The sequence below is a fragment of the Peromyscus leucopus genome, chromosome 17 (genome assembly GCF_004664715.2).
Source record: "Peromyscus leucopus breed LL Stock chromosome 17, UCI_PerLeu_2.1, whole genome shotgun sequence".
Taxonomy (NCBI): Eukaryota; Metazoa; Chordata; class Mammalia; order Rodentia; family Cricetidae; genus Peromyscus; species Peromyscus leucopus.
Window position 1 is genome coordinate 1,719,931 of NC_051077.1, and position 24,240 is coordinate 1,744,170.

The 24,240-nt window shown below is 50.5% G+C and overlaps 1 protein-coding gene across 7 annotated transcripts in view; it reads left to right on the forward strand.

The window, feature by feature from the left end:
• Arhgef7 (Rho guanine nucleotide exchange factor 7) overlaps positions 1-24,240 on the forward strand; it is a 114,118-nt gene that overhangs the window by 38,069 nt on the left and 51,809 nt on the right. For 4 of the 7 annotated variants that reach the window (XM_028881303.2, XM_028881301.2, XM_028881304.2 and 1 more), the window contains 3 exons: positions 18,431-18,515; positions 19,246-19,376; positions 22,725-22,926. In XM_028881303.2, coding sequence (XP_028737136.1) covers positions 18,431-18,515; positions 19,246-19,376; positions 22,725-22,926 — 418 coding nt within the window. Of the gene's footprint in view, positions 1-1,192; positions 2,089-16,464; positions 16,563-18,430; positions 18,516-19,245; positions 19,377-22,724; positions 22,927-24,240 lie in introns of those variants that run through there. The other 3 variants (XM_028881305.2, XM_028881306.2, XM_028881307.2) reach the window with 3 other exon arrangements.

Consider the following 24,240-nt stretch of genomic DNA (forward strand, 5'->3'; position numbering starts at 1 on the left):
GGCTTTAGATAGAAGCACTAGTTAAAATCTTAGTGTTTCAGTCATTCAGAGGTCTCGGGGATTCAGAGCAGAAATGGCTTCTTTCCTTACTCTTGGACATTTTTGGCCTTTGAGATCAGTAGACATTAAAATGTAGACTAACTGTTGGCATAGTGTTTGCTTCACAAGCTGGTTTCTTAAGGCGTGTATGTATGTATGTATGTATGTATGTATGTATGCAGTGGACTGTGGTGTTTTGGATATGTGAGTGCATCTCGGGATGATTAAATCAAGCTAGTCTCCATTTGTCACCACCATAGACTTCCTTGTGATGAGAACATTTAAATTCTTTCATAACTTTCACATGTATGTTGTCAACAGTAGCTGCCGTACTGTGCAGTGCCCACCGAAACGTCCTCTCTGGCTTACCTAGACTTCGTCCCTCTGACCAGCCTCCTCCCATTGCTCTGTCCTTCCTCCCAGCCTCTGGGGACTGCCATCTTGACTTCTATTAGTTCATCAGTTGTCAGCTTCGTATGTGAGCGAGGCCATGCATTATGGATCTTTTGGTGGCTGGTTTACTTTACCTAGCGGTTCTCCGGGTCCACCCACGCTGTCACTATGGTACGATTTCATTTCTTCTTTTTACATTAGTGCTGTCCCATTGTGTATATGTATCCTGTTTTCTTTTCACATCTGTCCATCTCGGGTGGTTTCCATTTTGTGGCTGTTTTGAACACTCTTGCAGGAACACCTGTGTTTCTCCAACATTTCCTCAGTTTCTTAATACACCTAGCAGTGGGAGTACTGGTCCACAGGGTGAGTTTTAGTTTTCTGGAGAACGTCTGTATAATTTCAGAAATGCATCGACTCGCTTACATTCCCGCCAGCCAGTGTTGAAGGAGTCCGTGTCCTCGCATTTTACCAGCAGTTAGCTTTTGTGTTTCTGACAGACATTCTGAGGAATTCATTGTGGTTTTACTTCACATTTCCTTGGTGTTAGTGATGTTGGACTTTATAAGGAAATAGCTTTTTTGGAGAAATGTCGATAGAAAAATGGTTTTCGGTGGTGGTTGACTTCCTGGTGTGTTTTGGACGTCAGCTCCTTTCCATAGCATGGCGTACAACTCTTTCTCTCACTTTGTCCGTTTGGAAGTGGGTGTGCTGATGCCTGCCTTCGTGTGTGCTGTTAGAAGCACAGGGGTTAGCAGGAAGTGCCAAGGAGAGTGCCAGCAGGCAGGCCTGACGAGCTGAGAGGCTGTGAGTGGGTACTGCTCCGACCAGCAGCATTTCCCGTGCTTTAAACCACGTGTATATTATGCTTTTAAGTTGCCTAGTAGTCTGTTACATAAAGCTCAGGATATAGAGAAATGCAGAAAAAAGGCATGATCCTGCCATCTAGAGATGCCAGTGTTGGCTGCTTTGGTAATTTTCCCACGGCACACATGCAGGTAGCTTTAGAGATGTGGCACGGGAGCATATATGTTCTGTAATACACTTCAGCTTGATGTGGTGGCACTGTGGGTCTCCCCATGCTCAGTGTTCGTCTCTTGGTTGCAGTGACTGCTTCTTGGAGGCCAGTCGTCCCTGTCGGATGTGGACATGCTTTTCCGTTTTCACTGCTGGAAACAGTGACCCACATGAAAAGCTATTTTTGCCCTGTGCTAGTTCCATTAGCCTTGACTGTCACTGCAGGGTACCGCTCCTGCTAGGACACAGCCAGGCTAAAGGTGGGAATTCACACAAGCTTTGAGCAGCTGCCACCATGGCACCAGCCTGTCAGGAGCAGTGTGTGAGTGCCTTCCCAGGCTGCCCTGCAGGTGCTTGTACCTGCTGGAGGCTCTCTTTCCCTCCCGAGAAGGAGACCTCCATGCTACACAGTGTGCTTCCTCTTGTATGTCTTGCTTGGGTGTGGTAAACCAAGGCAAGGGTGAGGCACTCTCAGTTCCCTGTGGTGGACTTGAGATTGAGGATGTGGAAGAAGAGCAGCACTGGGAAGAAGTACCTGTTGGAAGCCGGGAATCTGCAGTACTTCCTTCCAGCCTGGTCTGTCCAGCCAGGCGTGGGCGCTCTGTACAGATGACAGCCGGCTTGCAGCCGTTTGCAAAGGTGAGAAGGCCGGGCTCCTTGGGTGAGGTTCTCATTCCTGTCGTAGTGTTGAAAGAGCTCCAAAGGACCACCTCGGCCTCCAGCGTTGTAAAGGGCCAAGCTGACTTAGGGAGTTAAAGTGAGGCTCTGGAAAGGAAGTTGTGCATCTCTGGACTTCTCATCAGTGGCCTGTGTAAGTCTATGGACGTAAAGAACTTGAGATGCCTGTGAGCGTTTGGTAGTGGAGCGAACGGAGAGGAGGAGTTAAGTAACTTCCGGCTGTAGGGATAGGGAGGGTGGTTGGGATGTTGGACAGAGCAGACAACAGTTGTGTTCTGTGAATTCCCAACACTAGTTGTGGTGGTTTGAAGGAGAATATCCCCCATAAGCGCGTATATTAGAATAATGGTCCCCAGTTGGTGGTACTGTTTGGGAAGGATAATGAGGTGTGACCTTGTGGGAGGAAGTGTGTTACTGGGGGTGGGCTTTGAATTTTCAAAAAACTTGCAAGGTGTGGTAGCATACACCTTTAATCCCAGCACTTGGGAGGCAGAGGTAGGTACAGCTCTGAGTTTGAGGTCAGCCTCAGCCTGGGACACCAGGGCTACACAGAGAAACTCTGTCTTGAAACAAAAAATAACCCTCCAACAACAACAAAACAAAAACCTTGTAGCATTCCAAGTGTTTCCCCCTTTCTCTCCTACTTGTGGATCGAGATAGAAGCTCTCATCTGTTTTGCCGCCATGCCTTAGCTCCAGCATCGTGGACTCTAACCCCCTGAAATTTTAAGTCCACTTAAATTTTTTCTTTTATAAGTTAGGTTACGGTGTTTTGTTATAGCGGTTTAAAAGTACTGAGGACACTAATCATGCCTACTAAGAAGTTTCAAAGTTAAATGCACATAGTTAAAATATTTTCTTGAAAACTAATTTTTATTTATATTTTGTTGTCCACCTAGTCAGAGTTAAACCTCAGCCAGCTTCTGGTTAACTGTGTCTGGGGATCTGAGGAGAGCTGGGACAGTGCTAGATTAGTGACAGGTACTGAGTTAGTTTTGCCCAACATACGTGTCTGCATTCTTGGTGGGATTTAAAAGCTCTGTGTGTGTGTGTGTGTGTGTGTGTGTGTGTGTGCGCGCGCGCGCGCGCGCTCCCAGAGTCCAGGCATCTCCTCCTCACCTGTCTTTCTTTGTGTATCCCTCAGTGTGAGTTTTGAATGTCACTGGAATGTGGCTGTGTACAGAGCCAGGTGAGGGATTACCTAGATTAGGCTGGCCTGAATGTGTCTGTGGGGGATTCTATTGATTACTAATTGGACCCTGGACTACGACTGAAGAAAGCTTGCTGAGCATAGGCGGCAAGGGAGGGAAGTTCCATTCGTTTCTCTTGATTGTGAATGTGACAGGCTAGCTGCTTGAGTTCCTGCCTTGACCCCCCTCAGTGATGATTGTAACATGTAAGCCAGGTAAGCCTCCCTCCCCGTCTTAGTGGACCGGTCTCCGTAAAGAGCATCACTTCTGGACTTCTGGACTCTTGGATTTGGAGTTCTAGGAGCGTCCACCTGTTGGGGACGTCCATAATGATAAATGACTCATTTCCATGAGTGACCTGTGACCTGTTCTAGGAGTTGTAGCTTCACAGCTGTCAGCTCTTAGCTAGTGGCCTTAGTGCCTAGCAACTGAGGTAGAGAGGTCGGGAACAGAGCTGTGGTCACCGGCCAGTACTTACTCTGTCTCCTTGTTGCTGTGCTTGGAGAACCTGTCTTCTGTCCCGTCTGCAGCGATGTCGTCTGGGCAAGCGCAGACTGTCTCTATGCCACGCCTCCTTCTTTCTGTTTGCTCTGGGCTGTCTGCCTGTCTGTGGCTCCTTGAACATGTGCCATTGTTTGTGGATCACTAAGTAGACATTTGTTGAACTGGCAAAAACTCCACTAAGTGTCCATCCAGGGGTCTTGTGGAACCCTTAGGGACCATGGGTGTCCAACCAGGGGACTTGGGATACTTGTCAGAGACCTTGGACATTCTTTAGGAACCATGGGACCCCTCTTGGGATATTAGGGTGCTGTCTAAGACAAATGGTGGGGGCGGGGCTCAGTTGCATGGTGTCTGTGTTCACCTCAGTTTCTCCCCTCCTCCCTCCCCATACACACCTTTATTTCATCCTTAGAACTACAGAATTTTTGTTTGATTCTTTTAGAGCCTTGCTGCATAAATGGTTGCCGATCAGATGCAGTGGGATAGGCAGCCTTTGTATCAGCGTCAGATGGCTTCTGTGAACTATGGCCGTCTCCAGTGGGTGCTGTCATCCCTGACATACGGGATCAGTTTGAGAGGACAGATGGCCGGTGGATGGCTCTGTGCCACTTGCTGGCTGGTACTGACTCCTGGCTCTGGTGCTGGCTTCCTTGTGGTAGAGCTCAGGAAGGATGCCCAGGTCCTAGAGACCGTGAGGCCCTGCAGACTTAGACATGGTAGGAGTTTCAGAGTTGGAGGTCCCCGGGCTTAGTGAGAGCTGTACCTGGCACATTTCTTCAGTTTAGGGGAAGAGAGACTGATGTGGTCCCGGGCAGGACGGAGGGTCACACATTGTGCAGCCTTTTCCTCTGGCCTGTGTGCTTCTGCTTTGGGGGTGATAAATGCCTAGAGCTGTTTCAGGTCCTGTGCAGGCTGAGGTGCTCCTTTAGTCCCCACCGTGGGAGGCTTGGGAACCCTGGGCAGGGTGGTGTGTGAAATGGAGACGTCCACGAGGAGCTTTGCGTTGCCATCCCGTGTCTCCACCCGGTGAGGAGCCCAGCAGAGCGCAGTTTGGTGGCCAGTGGATGGGCATGTGGGCAGGTAGTGGCTTGGGGTGGGTTCTGTGCGAAGATCTGTGCCTGCTGAGGAGACAGGGCAAGGTTGTACCTCTGAGCCTCCAGGGGGAGTACAGGTTTCAGGCCAGGCTGTGGCCGGCAGCCTAGGTAATGCTGCTGCTGTGCTGGGTGGCTTTTCTGGACTGGCTCATTTGACCAGGTGGGTCTGGAACCTTCCTGGGAAAGCCTCTCTTAGTCTCTGGACAGTGTCACTGCACCAGCTGTCTGTGAAGTGTGTTTTACCCTGCTGCATTAGGTCACATGAGTGGACCAGACATTTATATGTGAAGTGTGTCTTTCCCTGCTGCATTAGGTCACAGGGGTGGACCAGACATTCATATGTGAAGTGTGTTTTATCCTGCTGCATTAGGTCACAGGGGTGGACCAGACAGTCATATGTGAAGTGTGTTTTATCCTGCTGCATTAGGTCACATGAGTGGACCAGACAGTCATATGTGAAGTGTGTTTTATCCTGCTGCATTAGATCACATGGGTGGACCAGACATTCATATGTGAAGTGTGTCTTACCCTGCTGCATTAGGTCACAGGGGTGGACCAGACATTCATATGTGAAGTGTGTCTTACCCTGCTGCATTAGGTCACAGGGGTGGACCAGACAGTCATATGTGAAGTGTGTTTTATCCTGCTGCATTAGGTCACAGGGGTGGACCAGACAGTCATATGTGAAGTGTGTTTTATCCTGCTGCATTAGGTCACAGGGGTGGACCAGACATTCATATGTGAAGTGTGTCTTACCCTGCTGCATTAGGTCACAGGGGTGGACCAGACATTCATATGTGAAGTGTGTTTTATCCTGCTGCATTAGGTCACAGGGGTGGACCAGACATTCATATGTGAAGTGTGTCTTACCCTGCTGCATTAGGTCACAGGGGTGGACCAGACATTCATATGTGAAGTGTGTTTTACCCTGCTGCATTAGGTCACAGGGGTGGACCAGACATTCATATGTGAAGTGTGTTTTATCCTGCTGCATTAGGTCACATGGATGTTTTTCAGGGATGTTCAGGGTTGGCTAAACAGTAGGAAAATGCTTCACTGAGAATTGTGCGTTTTTGCCCCTCAGTCCTTGTGGAAAATCGGCCAGTGACAACCATGACAGACGGGTGGCTGTGGAATGAAGCTTGAGATGGACAGGTGTGGCTGAGAGCCCTGAGATAGAGTGACTGCTGTTTCTGCATGTGGGACTCCTGCAGTTGACAGTGACCTTCCACCTCCTTCCCTCTGTTTACTTCCTGTCCCACATCATATCACCTCTCTCTCTCCTCTGCCCCCCCTCCCCCATGGAACCCAGAGCTTTGCACAGCCTAGGTAGATGCTGTTCACAGAGTTAGGTCCTCGCTCCTCCTACCTCTTCTGGGTCTAGGAAAACAGGTTTCTCTCATCCTTTCATCACCGTCTTCCTGATCTCTGTTGAAAACAAGCCCTGCAGACCCCAGGCTGTTGTCTGGTTGGATGGAGCAAACCTCTCTTTACTTGACAGCAGCTTGTCCTGCATCTTTCTTTCTCTGAGTGTCCTTTGTGTTCTGAGGCAGGTTCCAACTGGGTGAGTGAGACAAGCCAAACCCTCACACTGTTTGGATGTGACGTCTAGACTGAGTATGTGTGAAAAATAGCTACCCAGAACATGTATTTCTGCCCAAATTGGTAGTAGTCTGTATTGATGTTTTCTCTCGTCGTCGTTCTGGACCCTAACTGCGCCTTCTCCCATGGTGTGGCGCTGATTCCCGTGGCCTGTGCTACTTTACTCCCCTGGGAATAGCAGGCTCCCTCTTCTTTTTAGAGGCTTACAGGTGAGGGAGGCTCGTACCCGCTCGGGCTTCAGTGTGGAGGAGCATTACAGACGAGTGGGAAGTCTTAGTGGCCGAGAGCAGGAGTGAGAAACACGCTTCTCTCCAGCTGTGGTTCCACAGAACTAGGCCCAGGCTGCCCGTTGTGTGGAGTGTAGGGGACTGAACTGTATCGGTGCAGTCTCAGAAGGGCTGCCGGGCCTTCTAGGATTGCTCACTGCCAACTGAGGGCTGGAGAATGGAGCTTTCGTTTTCCCTCCTCGAGAGGTTAGAGGTGGTGAGTGGATGCTAGAGAGCTTCCTGGCCTCTTGTCCCTGGAATGTTTCTGACATTAGAAACTTAGGCAGCTGACTGAAAGGTGCCATACTAATCACCTTGGGCCTTTGTACCTGTCCAGTGCTGATGCTCTGCGTTTTGTTCTCTCTCTAAATTCTGCACGTCAGCTTACATTTTATTTTGCTAAGCTTTTAACTACATTATAGACCTAGTGATTCTTCTGAATACTTGAATGCATGTGTTAAAATATGGATGCCAGCCTTCACAGTTTCCCAAGAGACTTAACGTGGTAATCTCTTATTTCATGTTTAGTACATGTTCAGATGCGCACCGTGTTCTCAAAGTGACATGCAGCCTTCCTTTTTTGAAGGATCTGAGTAGAGGTCGTGTATCTTTTACTTTGTCGTGCCTCTTCAGTTTCTTTTCACAAAGAACTGTTCCCTCACCTGTATCATTTATGACTTGGAATCCTTAACTTGCATTTATTCTTTTCAATTTTATGCACAGATATACTTTGATTGTGTTCCCCATTGTCCTCTCTTACCTCGTTTCCCTCCCACTGAACCCTGCTTCCCAGCACGCCCCTGTCCTTCTTTGATGGTTTCCCCCTGTGGCCCACTGTGAGAGTGTAGGTGAGGAGTTAGGTGAGCGAGGGTGACTTCACTGAGCAGACCACAGAGGACTATAACTTGCCCTCTCCTAGCAACCACTGCTGCCTCTACCTCCTCCGGAGAGCTGGGCCCTTATGCACTGTGTCTCTCATCCACGAGGGGGTGTTGATGGGCCCAGTCTTGTACACATAGCGGCTTGCTGTGAAGGCGTGGGTGTAGACAGCCATGGCATGTCCAGAAGACAGTGTCTCACAGCACTCCTTCCCATCCTTGGCTCTTCCGTGCTTTCCTCTGCCTCTTCTGCAGTGGTCCCTGAACCTTGGAGGTGATAATGTAGATGTTCTGTTCAGGGATGAGCACTCGTCATCATTTCTTCTTAGCACTTGGTATGAGTCTCCATATTAGTGGTCACCTGCTGTAAATGGAGGCTTCTGTAAGAGGTACAAAGAAGTATTTAGAAGGCAGTTGGATGCCATGTCCGTAAGCAAGACAACAGAAGGAGGTCGTGTGTCTTTCCTCTCCTTCTCTTGAGCTGGGACCATCTCAGCCATTGCTTTGGACCAGATTTACAGGGCCAGGCACATTTTCCCCCGTGGAAAAGGCCTTGAATCCAGGCAGAAAACAGCTGGTTACTACTGTGTCGTCAGGTTGGTATTCTGACTTGCAGGCTCTACACCTGAGTGAGACTGTTGATCCTTTTCTCCGCCAGCAGACTGGACGTCATCTTGTGTGGAAGCTAGTCAGGAGGAGGGGCCCTTCTGGCATAGTTGCAGCTTGATTTCTCTGTGATTTGTTTATTTATTTATTTATTTATTTATTTATTTATTTATTTATTTATTTAGACACAGTCTAACTGTGTAGCCCACAGTGGCCTCCGCTTGAGATGCTCCTGCCTTGTCTCTCCTGCCCCCTGCAGGTGTCAGGTTACAGTTGTGTGTCATTATGTCTGGTTAGACGTGTGCCTGGCTGTGGTTCGAGTCTAATAAATAACTTTGGCAGGAGTTCTGCATGAAGGTGTTCCTAACTTCCTGTACATTTGTGAGAGGGCACTGGTGTCGGCCTCTGTCTCGGGTGCCGAGTTGGCTCTCAGGGTTTCTGCTGTGCAGAGGCCTTCTCTTGCTACCACACAAGTCATCCTGTTAACACTTTCCCGCCTGCCTCCACACCTTCCAGGTGATATGTCTGACTCCACTGGCCACCTTGGCTTGAATCATTTTCCCTTTGGTATTGCTATTTGGTATGGGACCCTTGGGTGTGAAGCTGCCCTTGGGATATTAAGTCCTGGTCAGACATTGGTGAGTGGAGATGGTGACATCTAGGCTAGGAGGTTGTGTGGGAGAGGAGAAGACACCCCCCCCCCAGCTTCCAGAACCAGTTATTTGTGTACGCACTCATCCACTTCTGACCTCTGTGTTACTGTTTCTCTCATGCCAATTTTTTATTATCAGAGGACAGTCAGTCTGACCTAGACTGAAGCTCTGAGCTCAGTATTATACACATGGACTTGAGGTGTAAAAGGAAAAATATTCCTCAGAAAGAAGGAACCGATACAGGGCAGACATCTATTTACGTGTGAGGAAGGGATTTGGAGTCCAGAAGCAGTGGTAGGCACCTGTCCTGAAGCGCACTGGCAGCCGAGTGCAGCCACTGCTGCTTCCTGCTTGCTTCTGGGGACCCGAACAACCGCGTCACTTGGGTGCAGATGCTGTCACTCTGCCACTCGAGCAGGGCTGACGGGCAGTGGTGTGATCTCGTGCCTATGTCTGGTGTTTACCCGGTGGTAGGTTGACATTTGAGTGCATTTCCAGAGCTGATGTGTTTGGAGTTATTCACCTGCTCCCACAGTTGACTTGTGGGGTTCAACTGTGTGGTTGTTTGGATGAGAACCTCCTCCTCCTCCTATCATAGGCTCTTAGAGTTGAGTGTTTGGTTCACAGTTGGGGGAACCCTTTGAAAAGGATTAGGAGGTGTGGCCTTGTTGGAGGAGGTGTGTCACTGGGGATGGGCTCTGAGGTCTCACTAGCCTGTGCAGCTCCCAGGTTGCGCTCGCTCTCCCTCGGTGCCTGTCTCCTGCTTGTGGATCCGATGTAAGCTCACAGTTGCAGCTCCAGTGCCTGCCTGCCTGCCTGCCCCCATGTTTCCCCACCACAGTCGTTATGGACTCATTCTCTGAAACTGTAAGCAAGTCTCCAGCTAAATGCTTTCTTTTATAAAGTTGCCTTGGTTGTGATGTCTCTTCAAAGTAATAAAACAGTAGCTAAGGTAGATCGTATAGTGTAGTTGTGCATTCTAACTTCCTTTGAGGTGGGGCTGCTCTGACCAGGCTGCCCCAGACTCAGTCTCCGGAGTGCTACATTACAGGTGTGCACCACCAGCGCTTCACTGTAATTCTCAGTGAGCGAGTTACAGATGATTGGAACACCGTGCACAGTTTGGGAAGGAAGTTTACCTAAGGCACTTAGGCTGCGCTAGTTTTCAGTTTGCCCTGTCGCTTTGCCGTGGTGTGTGACTTGGCCAGTGTGTGCGGGTTTGTTTTCTAGATGAGAAACTGGAGCAGGGTGAAACTGGCAGCTTCAGGTGTGAGGACATTCCGCCTGGCTGGCTCTGCTCACTGCTGCCCCCTGCTGACTATGCAGTTATGAAGAACTGAGGCTGTGTAACCGTGAGTGCCTCGTGTCAGATGAAGGTGTTAGAAGGACCAGGGCAAGGCATCTTTGGATTGGGGGAGCTGTAGGAAAAATTTGGAGTTGTCTCAGTTTCTCTCCGAAGCAGAGACCTGGGATCATACCTTCCTCCCACTCAGCGTCTAGTAGTCCTTTTAGCTTGGAGTTGGCCCGGAAGCAGGAGGGGTCCTAGGAAGAGGTGTAGGAGGTCGCAGGGTTCGCCGACCTGAGTGCAGCTAGGTCACTGTGTGCTGAGAAGTTGGTGTTTTCCAGGTGACAATGGTCGGCTGGCACCCAGTCGTGAAGAAACTTCCTGAGCTGGGTTCCTTGGCCACAGAGGGTAGGTGGATGATAGAAAACAGCGTGGGGCGGGGTGGCAGAGTGGACTGCTGGTGAGGCTTGGGTTTAAGGGAGAGGAAGAGAGTGGTGTGAATATGGAAGGAAGTGTCTGGCAGGGCTTCAGAGGTTTTGAAAAGGTGGAAGGGCCAGCTGTGTGGGACAGCTTGCTGCTGCCTGGTTGCTGTCTCTGCACGCACTCTGACCCCGCCCTGGGGTGTGAAAGCGGCATCTGTGTGTGTTGGGAAGGTCCCAGTGCAAGTAGCCCTGAACCGTGGTTGTTGTTGGAAGGAGCGTGGCATTGCTAAAAGGAGAGAGAACCAGAGGGATTCACAGAGGGGCAGCTGTGGACTGGAGTATCTGTAGCCTGCTTTCCAGAATGGCACCTGGATCATTATCTCCCAGTGCCTGCCCTGTGAATGGAGCCCAGAGCATCAGTAGAGTTAGGGGAGGGACTGGCGTGTCAGCGATACAGTCTTGCTAAAAATTAGGCAGAATGTTGTTTATCTCTTACCTTGGTGAGTTTAATCCCGAAGATGTTAGGAAGAAAAGGAAGGGGCTGTAACCTTGTGCCAACCAGTGACCTTGGCAGCATTAAGAACAGAACTCCAGGGTGGGTTTTAGTGCTAGTGGGATTGCATTAGGCAAGTAAGGCAAGATCAGCCTTGTGCAATGCATGTACTTACGGAGTGCTGCCACAGACGTGCCCTCGTTAACTTAAGCAGTGTTCTGAAATGGTACTGCTTCATTTCTACTTGGCTGTTTGATGGCGTCACCCAGAAGCCCATCTCAAGCCTCTCTGGCTGCCCTGTCTTTTCGCAGCTCACAGGCTTCCCTTGGAGTTTGCATGTAGTCTGGAAATTGCTGTGGTGTCCAGTTGTCAGGAGGCCTGTGATCTGTACCTGCAAACCCTTGCTTACCATAGCCTCCTTCGTTTAGCTCAGAAGAGAAGGGGCTTAGTGTGCTTGTGTGCTTGTGCTTCCTCCCTTTGTGTGTGTGTGTGTGTGTGTGTGTGTGTGTGTGTGTGTGGTGGTGGTGGTGGTGGTGGTGGTGGTGGTGTGTCTTCTTCAGTTCTGAGGATTGAACTTGGAACCTCTTCACACATGGATAGGCAAGTGCTCTCCCACCGAGCTGCATCTCCAGCCTTGTTTTATTGTCATTTTATTTACTTTTTGAGATAGAGTTTTATTCTGCAGGAGAGCCTGAGCTGGCTTTGACTTGTGACCATCCTGTGTCAGCCTTCTGAGTAGCTGGAGTTATGGTTGTGTGCTGCTATGTCAGGCCAGAGACTGAGCTTGACTTAAGGATACGGATGTGGCCTGGGAGCTGCTGCGGGCTAAGGGTCAGGGCTGTTGGCTTGCTGTAGGAACAGGACTGCATCATCCCCTTGGTTTCTGCTTACGGGGCTGCCCCTTTCCTGGGCTTTGACGGGGAGAGCAGGCTGTATGGTGGGGTTTCTGGGCTGGTGGCTGCTTTAGCACCCGAGTCCTTTAAAGTATAAAGACCAGTGTGGGTAGGGTGTTTCCAGGTCAAGCCCTTAGCCAATTCACCTTCTCTCTGCCTTCCAGGCCCTGGGCAGCTTTCTGTGTTGTGTCCAGGGCTTTTAGCTGTACTTAGGTACAGCTCCCTTTTTTCTATTGCTTCTCACAGATGTGCCTTGCTCAAACCTCATTTTTCATGTGGTACTGGTGATCCAGCCCACGGCTCAGGGTCTGACAGACAAGTACTCCACCACTGAGCCACATCCTCAGCCCTCTGTGGTTCAGTCCTGTGGCATGGAGAGCAGTCATGTGGGTGGGAGGGGCTTTACTGTGGCAGTTTGCTGAGTAGCAGGCAGGGAGGGCTGGAGGGAGTCTGAAGTGCTCTCTAGGAGCAGAGCCTTGGCTAGAGCCTCATGCTTCTAGTCCTCCTGGACCAGTGTAGCTGAGTTCTGGGGATTGCCCTGTGGGTGGGATTACTAGCTGCTGCTGCTCCTCCTCCTCCTCCTCCTCCTCTCGGTGTCTGTCCTGAGTCCAGGACATCTCACGTGGATCTGCTGTTAGGATCCAGTGTAGTGCCTGCTTCTCCTGAGAGAGGGTCGGGGTGCTGCTCAGCCCCTCTGTCCGAGGAAAGGGTTGTCGGTGCAGTTGCTCGCGCTGTTGATGTCCTGTGGCGGCTTCATGGGGCTCTTCCCACCTCTGAGGGTTCTCAGGGCCCATCTGCTTCCCTAGCAGTCCTCCAAAGTTTGATGCCGGCTGCTCATAGCCTCTCCCCTTCCTCCCACCCATTTCAAGCTTTTCACGGCTCACTTGAGGGAGGGAGGAGAGGGCCTTCGCAGTGTGTCTTGAAACACTTCTCCAAGCCTGGGGGTTGTGGTTGCTGTTAGTTTGGATGTTAATGTTCTCATTGCCTTCTAGAGTTGTGACTGCTGTCCCTTCCCTTAAGTTTAGCCCAGTCAGGTGCCAGGCCTGTCCAGGGCCTGCTGTGGTTGGGCTCATGTTCTAGATAGGCAGCAATGCTTGGCCAAGTGGGGTTAAGGACGGGGGGGGGCCCCCCCCGGGGGAGGCTGTACGGGATGCCTGTATGGAACTGCACCCTGCTTTCCTCCTCTGGCTGGCAGTGTGCTGTGAAGGGCAAAGTCCACATGGTCTGAGTCAGCTTCTTTCTGCTCATCAAGGCTTCCTTTCCCTGTGTGCAAGATAAAATTGGCACATGGTTTAAACTGGGAGGTCGGGGCTGTGCACTCATCAGTGTGACATTGATCCTCAGTGAGTTTATTTCCACTCTGCCCTGGTGGGAGCTGCCCGTCCCACTGTGCTTCAGGAAGGTTTCTCCTAGGCTAGGGAAGGATGTCCTTACAGCAGTGTGTAAATGCCTGCCCTGCTGTCCCTGTTACTGTGTTCTCAGCCGTCTCTTCTGCTCTCTGTGGGCCCTCCTGGAAATTACCAACAATAACTGATTATGTCTCTGTGGATCTGTGTTCCCTGCCACAGTGTTTGCATGTTGTTGATAGAAGAGATCCGCAAACCCAGAAGATCTGGTTCTGATCTGAGAGGGAAGGGGCGTGTTTGGGGTTGTGTCAGGTGAAGGTGCTGTGACTGCTAGGACCTGTTATGGAGCTGTTTTTAGTCCTGGGAGCAGGAGGAGGCGGAATCAAGTTCAGAATCTGTGGAAGCCAAGAAGACGAGGAGCCAGGGCTGGATTTTACTGTCTTAACAGTATAGACCGTTTGCACTAAACTGAAATAGCACCACTTACTTAAGATTCATTGTCGTTCTTGTTCTGAAATCACAGATTCCATTTGACAGTATGATAAGACAAAAATGTATTTTTAAACTTTGCAAGCAACACTTCAGAAATATCTGCCAAGAGTCATGATTTTGTGCGTGCCTGTGTGTTTGTGAAGTACAGCTTCCCCAGAAGCCCTTTGTAGTGGAGCTGACGTCAAGGTGTTGGGGTCAGTCTCCTGCACCAGTGTTTCATTCCTGTTGAGATGGAGGTGAGATGGGGAGGAGAGACACCTTTCCCAGGCACGCCCGCCGTGGGTGTAACCCGCCGAGGGATGTCACGTGTGTGTGAGTCACTCTGCTTTGCTTTTAGGTCAGTATTGCAAGGTGGATCATGTCAGTTATGGTGGCCAGTGAGCTTGTGCTTGTGTGGCCAGGCTGCTCTGATCTGAGGAGACAGCTGGGCACCGGTGTGGGAGCAGTTGGTGGAACTCGGGTATCAGCAAGTGAAATGTCTGGGTGGGCTGTTTGTGTTTGGTACTAGTGCTGAATCTTCTGAGTTCTAAATTACATGCTGTCCAGGTGATTGGCTCCTGGCATGGCCCTTCTTCCTCCGTCTCAGTGGCCACTTTTCTCCTTGAACAAGGAGAGGTGCTCTACTGCCTGCTGCTGTGAGCTACACTGATAACTCCTAATATATATATATATATATATATATAATACATAGTACACATGGCTTGCAAGAGTACAGTTCCTGAAGTTGTAGGCCCTGGCTTCTTCTTTGTGCTTGCACTAGGGAGCTTTGTCTTTGGAGTAAGGACACAGGGAGTCCAGGTCTCCTCCCAACAGCCTTACCGTGGTGTTTCCTTGTTACCAGGGTTTGAGCCCATGGAGGCCTTCAGGCTGCCAAATGCCTGCAACTCCAGCCAGCATCTTGATGGCTTCCCACCTGGCAGCTGGGAACCACATCCATGCAGCAAGCTGCTTCTGGACACAGATTAGAACACTGCAGATGTTTGCTGTTCGCGTTCCTGAGTTTAGAGACTAGTTGTAGAAATGTGTGCGTGCTCAGGTGTCCAGAGACGACACAGTGTAGAGGCCTACGGGCTGGGTAGAAGAGTCCCCTTCTGCCTGATCCTGTCACCTCCTGAGGGCGGGCACAGTGGGGCCCTCTGGGAAGGAATATGCTCTCTGGCCACCAGTTTGCATGCATTTTGGCATCTTCTCTTCTTTCTTTTGAGGTTTCTGTGAAGCCTTAGCTGCCAGCAGTTTATACTTACCGTGGTTTGGATTTGGGGTGGGAGGGGACCCTTGTTGGCTGGGGAGTGTGGCAGCGCTTGCTCAGCATCCCCTTTAGTTTGCGTCACAGCGTTCTGAGAGGAGGAGCTGCCGTGGTAAAGCTCTTGATCTGGGTGGCCTGTGCTCCTCAAGGCTGGCTTGTGTTTGGAGGTGGAAGAGGCCCCTTGCTGAGGACCTTGTGGATGCATCACTTTCCCACCCAGGCCGCACACCAGGGCTTCCCTGACCACTTCTGCCTACTGCAGTAGGGTAGGTGTCACTCTTGGCCCGGCCCTTCCTTCCCATTTGAAGAGCCTGGTCGGAGGCTTGTTGACACTCCCTGAGTGAGGTTCCTGGAACTTGCGCTCCATGTGATGGGCCACAGCCCGGCAGTAGGGTGACCAGTTTTCTATGCCTGCAGGATGCAGACTTCTCCAGGGAGCTGCTGCAGTCCGCCCAGGTTAGAGAAGTACAGAAGGTCAGAAAGTTGTGTCCTGATGTGTCGAGAACTCCAGCAGCTGTGCTCCATAGGCTTCTGTTTGTCCTGCTGGTCTCTGGATTGAGACAGTGTTACAGTTTGGTCAGAAGTACTATATTTGGGGACACAGGTGACCAGGCGTGTCCATGCCTGCTCACAGGATCACTGTGATGTCAGCTTGCCAGGCAGATACTGCGGACAGTTGAGTACCACATTCTTCCTGTTTCAGGCGTTCATACAAGAGCTAAGCCTGAACTTGCATTTGGCTATTACAAATTACCATAAAATAGGGACTGTGTGCAAGTAGAGCACTTTTAGAGGTGTGGAGGAAGTATGGCAGGAGATAGCATCTAGACCAGATTGCAGTCTTGGAAGATCAGAATTAGCCACATCCGGGAATGTGGCCAGCAGGGTCACAGGCTTCTGTGTCTGCGTAGATGAACGTCAGGGCAGGAGAGGGGCAGGCAGACCTGCTGAAGCACACGTGTCCCTCTGGTCTATGTGGCAGTGACCTCCTACTCCTGTGTGCTGTGAAAGCCTGCCTTCCTGCCAGCCTGTAGTGTTACCTGCTTGGCAAAGCCCGGGGAGGCCAGGCTCTGCAGTCTGTCCTAGATTCCTTGTGGTTCTGGGGAGCAGTCCTGTGTATCACTGATGGCCTTAGCTGGGAGGTGTTCCAGGGAAGGTTCCAGGCCTCTTCTCTGGTTCCTTTAGTTCGAATGGTCTCTGAATCTAGCCAGGCTTTTTGCTGGCTGATTGCTGTTTGGGGAAGCAGTCTGTCTTGCTCATTGTTGGGTTTCCTGTGGAGGAAGGCAGCAGTAAGCTCACTGCGTTCTGATTTCACACCGAAGCTCATTGGCAGGCAGCTGCAGCCAGTCAGATGCTCCGTGGTGTCTGGGTAGGAAAGCTATATAGTCTTGGAATAACAGGAAGCTTCCCATATTTCACATCCTGTTGTTCTGGGGTTTATGACTTGCTGCCTCTCCATAATGAAGGTTAGTGGACATTTGTCTGTGTGTTTCTTGTGGAATACCTTAGCTTGAATTTTCCAGACCTTAGAGCTGAAGGTCAGATCACCCTTACAACATTTTATAATCAAGGAAACTTCACAGTTAGCACGAGGAAGCTAAGACTTAGGCAGGACAGTACCTTTTATTTTTTAAAAAGGTGCAATCTAACTTATTGTGATCCTTAAAAATCTCAACAGGGATGTGAGCCTAGAAAGAACTCCTGTTTGGGCTGGTTTTCTGTAAGTTACAGGAATTGCATTGCACCCCATGAAAGTTCTGAGGGCTCTGCCGGGAGGGGTCGGAGAAAGACTGACCTACTGAGAAACCAGTGGAGTTTTGATTGACAGTCGCTTTTGGGGTTTTGTGCTTTGGCTTGGTGCTTAGGAGCCTTTAGCAATGTCCCCTTTGAACGGTTTGGACCCTCGGCCTCTTTCTTGAGGTACATCTGACTCTCTGGATGGGTGACCCACAAATCCACTCAGTCGTGGTCCAGTATACATTGGCTGGGCAGTGGGAGATGTGTAATCGACCTCTTCAGACTTTAGGCCCTAGGATGGCCTGCACACATCTACACCGCCGGCCATGAGGTTTTTCCCGGGATAAATGTACTTGGGATTTCTGGGAGCTCAGCAAGGCTCAGGCAGGGCTTCAGGAAGTAAGATGAGTGAGACTCGGCAGGAAGGAGGTGGGGTGTGGGAAGGCAGGAAGGGGTGGAGGGGGAGTTCCTGGCACTGGCAGAGAGACTGCAGGAGGAGGAGGGGGGCCAGTCCGCAGGTGCTTATCCAGGGCAGAGGATCAAGATTGTTCTGTTTTGCTTCAAGGAGAGAAAGGATGCTAATTTTGTGTGTATTTTGGCATCTAGCTTTTGGCATTTGACATTAAGCTTTTCTTTCTATAATTTGTACCAATTAGATTTGTCTCACTTTTTCTAGAATACTATACTGGATGATTGGGTTATCAAAATTAGTTGTAGAAGAGGTTATTTAGTGATCAAAAGTGACACATAGTCTTTAGAGATTATTTGGAAAGAGTTGTGCATGTGTTAGCCTATCTGTAAGCATGTACATGTGTGCATACACTCCTTCAAACAAAAGCCAGATGTGTTTAACCAGGTGATTTTCTGCACATTCTCTCCTAGATGTAGGTGGGCGGTACATCGCATAACACACACATGCACACTCACAGGTACACATACATGCATTTGGAGCCCAGCTGTCTGAACCCAGGCCAGCTCATGTGTCTTCTCTCCTGGCTCAGTCTTGGGGTGTGACTTGAGTCAGAGTCAGAGTGGGTAGGTGGCCCTGGATCAGAGTGGGTTGCCTACAGTCCAGGTTCTTCAGAGCTCTCTGGCCAGAGGCCCCCACCCTGTCTCTCTCCTGGGATCTGCTTTATCTGCCATGTGTTCCCTGTCATCTGTGCTTTCCTGTGTCTCAGGTACCTTGGATAGGTACCTTTCGTTTACCTCCCTTATGTAGCAGAAGAGAACATCTTTGGCATGTCTTGTCCTGCGGACTCTGCACAGTTGAAGGAGAGAGGATTACAGCCCGCCACGAGCCTTGACTGAGTACCTTTGCTGGTGGACCCAGCTCACACCTGGCTTCTGCCTGACCCGTGGAGAAGGGCACAGAGCTGGGTCTGGTCCCCTCCCAGGCTTGCTGCCTGTGTGGAAGTGCCTCCCGAGGGAACTCCCGTGGGCTCCTCTCCCAGGGACCCACTCGGAGGCCGTGCTGCTCTTGAGTGTTTCCATCAAGTGTGCTGACTGTTTGCGGCCACGTGTCATTGGCAGAGCCTCATTTGTCCCGTGCCAGCGGATAGCACGGCACTAATTGTTTTGTTTCCTCTTCTTCTTTCAGACTTTTGATGCAAATGATTTATATCAGGGGCAGAACTTTAACAAGGTCCTCAGCTCCTTGGTGACACTGAATAAAGTGACAGCAGGTAAGACTGATCGAGTGTCTTCAGGGTGAGAGTCCAGGCTCATGTCTGGTCCTGTCAGCAAGTAGAGTGACCACCCTGTGCTGAGAAAGAAGTGTCTGCCTTTGAACATCTAGCTGGTCCTTCTGCTGCGGGTGGTCTGGGAGGCTGGGAGCCTTCAGCACGGGGCTGTGCCGAGCCCCTCCCCATACAGTCACGTGTGTGCTGTGGTTGTGGTGTGCAGCCTGCCCTTCCCCGAGCCCTGGCTTCACAGCAGGAGTGGGGTCTGCTGGTTCAGAGCACTGGGGTCTGTCTTCACTGGTACGTGGTGAGGTTTAGAGGGTGTGATAGACTCACGATGTTGGTGTCCACGCCCCTTGTGTAGTAAGGCCTTGCAGATGATGTTTGGTCCCTAGTGGGCTGTGCCGTGATGGTGTGCACTGTGCAGTCCAGACCAACACTATAAAGGCTCTGCCAGTAGATTCTCAAGTTTGCAAACTTGAGAATTACCCTAGAGAAGAACTGGTAAGTTAGTCATCCCCAGATCGTTCCTGGAGAGGTAATTGGGGAATGAATGCATCATTTATGGGGCAGAGAATCTGTTCTTTGTTACTGTGTAAATGGCCTGCTTTGTTGTGGGCTTTTGGTGTGTCCCTCCATGCTGGCCCAGTTTCAGAGCCAGTGTGTGTTGAGGGTCCATGGTGTCAGGCGTCTGCAGCACTTCTTCTTCTTTCTGTGTACACGACCTTTTCAGACATCGGACTCGGAAGTGACTCTGTGTGTGCGCGGCCCTCTTCACATCGGATAAAGTCTTTTGATTCTCTGGGATCCCAGTCTTCACACAGTAGGACTTCAAAATTGCTTCAGAGCCAGTACCGAAGCTTGGTAAGTAAGATGTTTTACTTTGATTCAAAGGCATTTGGACACGAGAGGCTGCAGATGTCCCTTGGGGGATGCGTGTGCCCTGCAGATGGAATGTGGAGCATTGTGGGCTCCTGGCCTTCCTGGGTGGCTCCTGCTGTGTGTGCTGGCATTTGCTTCTCACTAGATTCTCCCAGATCCCGAGATGAGTGCTTGGGAAGCTTGTATTCGGGTTTATGTTGAAGGCTGCAGCTGCTCATGTAGAGAGAGAAGCACATGCTTTGACACATCCCTAGGGTAATGGCCTGTTGTGTCCATGAGTGTGAGAATAAACAGTACATAGGTGCATAAACCTAGCTACTAGACAGGGATGGTGCAGAGCCTGCTGCCAGGAGTTGCAGAGTGGGACCCAAGTTGTGGAACAGGCAGTGCACTGAGGGTTCACACCACTCAGAAGTGCTCATGAGTGTGGTCAGCTGTATCCTTCCATGTCTTTCTGCTTTCAGCATTTCTGTGAAGCTACTCAAACTTAGTTCTCTTCATGAAACACAACTCAATCCAATCAGCTCCTTCTTGAGACTCACTTTAGCAAACCTTCCAGCTTCTTTGTTGAGTTAAAACACGTGGAAACCGTGGTCCTTCCTGTCCATCTCTGTAAGGACCTGCTCATTTGACTCACTCAGGAGCACTTCCATCCTCGCCTCTCCTGGGGTCCACTGCCATCCCACCAGCTTGAGATGGGGTGGTGGGCACGTGTCCGCGGGTGCAGCTCCCTGAGAGCGGAAGACCGAAGGCAGCTCTTCTCTTCCCAGTCTAAAGCCTGCTTTCCAAGCCCTCCTAAGTGAGGCGCTTCACAGAGCCGGAGCCTTTACCCTGGCAGCCCAGGACTGAGGGTAGGACAGCCTTCCTCGGAGAACCACCGCCTGTGAGTAAAGGCTGGCGTGGGGTAAGGAGAAGGAACAGGACATCAGGAGAGGGTGACAGCGGGCCGTCTGCGGAGCTGCCCCTGCTCGTGGGGGGTGGCAGTCCCGATTCCCCTAGAGCAGATGTAGAACTTCTCAGAAAAACCTAAATTGCTACATGGAAGGGGACAGCAGGCATCTCTTTACTCGAGGTCTAAGTGTGGATTTCTAACACATTCCTCTTGTCTGTCTGTCTCTCTCTATCATCTATCTACTTATCATCTATCTATCATCTACCTATCTATCGATCAGATATTTCAAGACAGACTTTCTCTGTGTAGCCCTGGCTGTCCTGGAACTCACTCTGTAGACCAGGCTGGCCTCGAACTTATAGAGATCCACCTGCCTTTGCCTACAGAGTGCTGGGATTAAAGGCGTGTGCCACTGTCACCAGGCCCTCTCATGTTTTAAAAAGCTCATTTAAATACTGCTTTGTGAGGCACCTCTCAGCGGAGGAGCAGCAGCAGCAAGTTAAGTCAGGAATGTGGGGATGCACACGTGTTGTGGGCTTTGGAGGTGAGATGTGCTGTCACATCGTCTTTTGAGCTCTACTTTAGAATGTCCGGGTCTGAGTGTCCATCCACTGATAGTTAAGTATGGCTCTAGTTCTCAGTGTGGCTCTCAGGGTTGGGGTCAGAGGTAGTGTAAGCATTGCTCCTGGCGCCCCTCATCTCTGCGAGGAATGACTAGATTGTTAGGGCATTTCCTCCTTTCTTGGAGCCAGGGACCCCAGACTTCTCTGGTGCTCTCCTGATACTGCTTTGGTCCAGTCCCGGGTTGACAGACTGTGCTGTCGGAAGTTACGGCACAGCTTACTCACACTGGTGTTATTAGTGAGGTACTAAGGAAGAGGCTCTGCTGCCTCAGTACATTGTATTTATCCTCCTGGGACCATTTTCCAAACCACTTGGTGCATCTGAGAGTGACATGTACTGTCTCCTGTGTTAGCTTCCTCCATTGACCCCCCTTTTCTGTCTTGTCAAGAAGTTCCTGATTGAAATGAAGTCTCCTGTGCAGTGAGGGGCGTCTTCTGTTGTGTCTTTGACACCGTGGAGAGGAGTCAGCACTGGGGGTCCTGGGCCAGTCTTCCGTCTCTGTGATGGGGCGCAGGGCTGCAAATCACCCAGTGCCCAGATGGGGCTGCCTGCTGCTCTGCAGTGGGGAGGTGGTCTTCATGGATGTCGGGCATGGGCAGAGCACGGGTGGTCTGTGGCTCTGGGGCATTCCTCACCCCAAGATGCCGGTGACCTGAGGCCACCCACTGCAGTGAGTGGCTGTGTGGGATCTGGTCCCTAGAAACACCAGTGCAGGGTTTGCAGATGGACTCTTTGTTTCTGTGGCTGCGGGAGAGGCTTGTCTACTGTTTGTTGTTGTCCTTGGGGAGGGGGTCGCTGTTTGCTGGATTTATACTTACCAGCCTCTCCTGAGCCTCTGGATGGAGAAGAGAGAACTCCCAGCAGGTCTCTCACGCTTCTCAGAACTGGAAGTGGGGTCTCTGAGCACTGAGCATCCAGAATGAGAGGTATTGTTTTCCTGTTGTTGTGGCTGAATGCTTGTTAGCATCTTCCAGTAGGCACAAGTTTGATGAAATAAGGGTTCTTAAATACTGATGGACATGTTGCTTGGGGTAAGTGTGTAGAGCTTTTTTGGAGATCAGTTTAGAAATATCTATTAGAGTTTAAATGTGTTACACGTATTTTAGGACCATTTTTTCAGTGGAGCCTTTGCAAGATAAGAGAAACATTGCATCAATACATAGACAAACATTGGGAATAACCTAAAAATTAGCGGCACAAGTGTACAGTGTGGCATTATGTAGTTGGAAACATGTCCACAGTATAGAGATTAGTTTTCAAGGTAGAGACAGGCACACTGATTGCATCCAGATGTGTTTGTGTGAGTGTGTGTGTGTGTGTGTGTGTGTGTGTGTGTGTGTGTGTGTGTGTGTATGAGAGGGAGAGGGAGGGGGAGGGAGAGAGGAAGGGAGGGCGAGAGGGGGCGGAGAGCGCGAGCGAGCGCCCCTGTAGGAGAGGTAGTATGGAGTGCCTTCCTGGGCTGTGATCAGGGTGCACAGGGAGATGGGAAGCTTTACGTTTGTGTATTTAAGACACTTCACTGCTGTGTTTGTTTTTTTTTGAGACAGGGTCTGTCTTCATAGCATTGGCTGGCCTGGAACTCACTGTGTAGACCAGCAGAGGTCCACCTGCCTCTGCTCCCTTGCCTCTGCCTCTCTCTCTGCCTCTGTGCTGGGATGAAAGGCTTGTGCCGCCATGCCTGTGCTGTGCTGCTGTTTGAATGTTTGGAGCATTTGTAATCATGTTGGGCTGTCTCTGTGAAGTGTCACCGTTTTATAAGAAAATGGACTGAACTTCACGGCCATCTCTCCCGCCCCTCCCCACCTGTCTTCTAGGACATGACTGACAATAGCAACAGCCAGCTGGTAGTACGAGCCAAGTTTAACTTCCAGCAGACCAATGAAGATGAGCTCTCCTTCACGAAGGGCGACGTCATTCATGTCACTCGAGTGGAGGAAGGAGGCTGGTGGGAGGGCACGCACAGCGGCAGGACTGGCTGGTTCCCCAGCAACTACGTGCGCGAGATCAAGCCAAGCGGTGAGTGGCTCAGCTGGACCATGGGAGGAGGAGCCAGAAGGGTGTGAATGTTCTAGGGTGCCGAGTGCCCGTTCTCCATTGCGCACAGGCAAAGATCCTGGTCTTGGATGGCATCTTTAGGCCAGTGGAATGAACTTCTTTCCTGCACATTGGGATGCTGGATAAAGGCGCCCCTGTCATTAGAGACTGGCTTTGCATTACACCATCATATTTCCAGATAGTTTCCTAAGGAAAACCTCTTTTTTAAAAAAAGATTTATTTATTATGTATACAATGTTCTGTCTGCATATATTACTACACCCCAGAAGAGGGAACCAGATCTCAATGTAGATGGTTGTGAGCCTCCATGTGGTTCCTGGGAATTGAACTCAGGACCTCTGGAAGAGCTGCCAGTGCTCTTAACCTCTGAGCCATCTCTCCAGCCCCTAAGAAGAACATCTAAGGTCTGTTAATTGTTATCTCTTGTTTTTTGAGACAAAGTCTGGACATGTTGCCTAGGCAATCCTGGGAAACCTGAGCTCCAGTAATCCGCTTGCCTCTCACTCTTCTGAGTAGCCAGGTCTGCAGGTCTGTGCCCCGTAGCCATCCGTTCACTTTTATTGTTACCATTATGCTTTATATTTTAATTTGTGCTTTTTTATGGCCTGGGCTAGATTGTATTTTTTTTTCACTACTATGGACTTATTTATTTATTACCAGTTAGGCACAGGCAGGCATTTTCTGCCATGTGTTCTATGAAAATGTGTTGATTTTCCCGTGTTTCTGTGATTAACACGTTGTCCAGGGACGTGTGCTCTTGCAAGTGCGCAGCAGCCTTCAGCCCATTTCGTGGTGCTTCGCGGTGGTTTGTGTCTTGGGATGGATTGAGCCATGCAGGTCAAGGCTGTGGAAGTCGTCCTGCAGTCAGGGACGTGGGATGCAGCAGAGGTGCTCTTTGCTGATGGGCTCAGTGCTGGGCTTCCTGACGCAGGCACCGCTTGGTCATGCCCCTGCATCGTGTCACCCTTGTGTCCGGAAGCGGCCTCACCAAGACTGCTGCTCATTTTCAAGGGACTTAGAGCAGGTTTTGTGTGTGCGTGTGGGTTTGATCTTGCTTTCTTGTTGGACTTGGTTAAGATGTTCTTGTGAAATTAAAAGAAGTAAAACGATGTCATAGGCGGGGCTGTTGGGGGAGGGCCCCTCGTGCTGTAAGCAAGGTCCCTTGGGAGTAGAGGCTGGCTCTGGAGAGGTAGTCGTTAGGCCTGCTTTTTGAGTCCGGTAGCTGTCTCTCCTCTACTTTGAACAGATGGAGTAGGAACGCCCATGACATTTTTA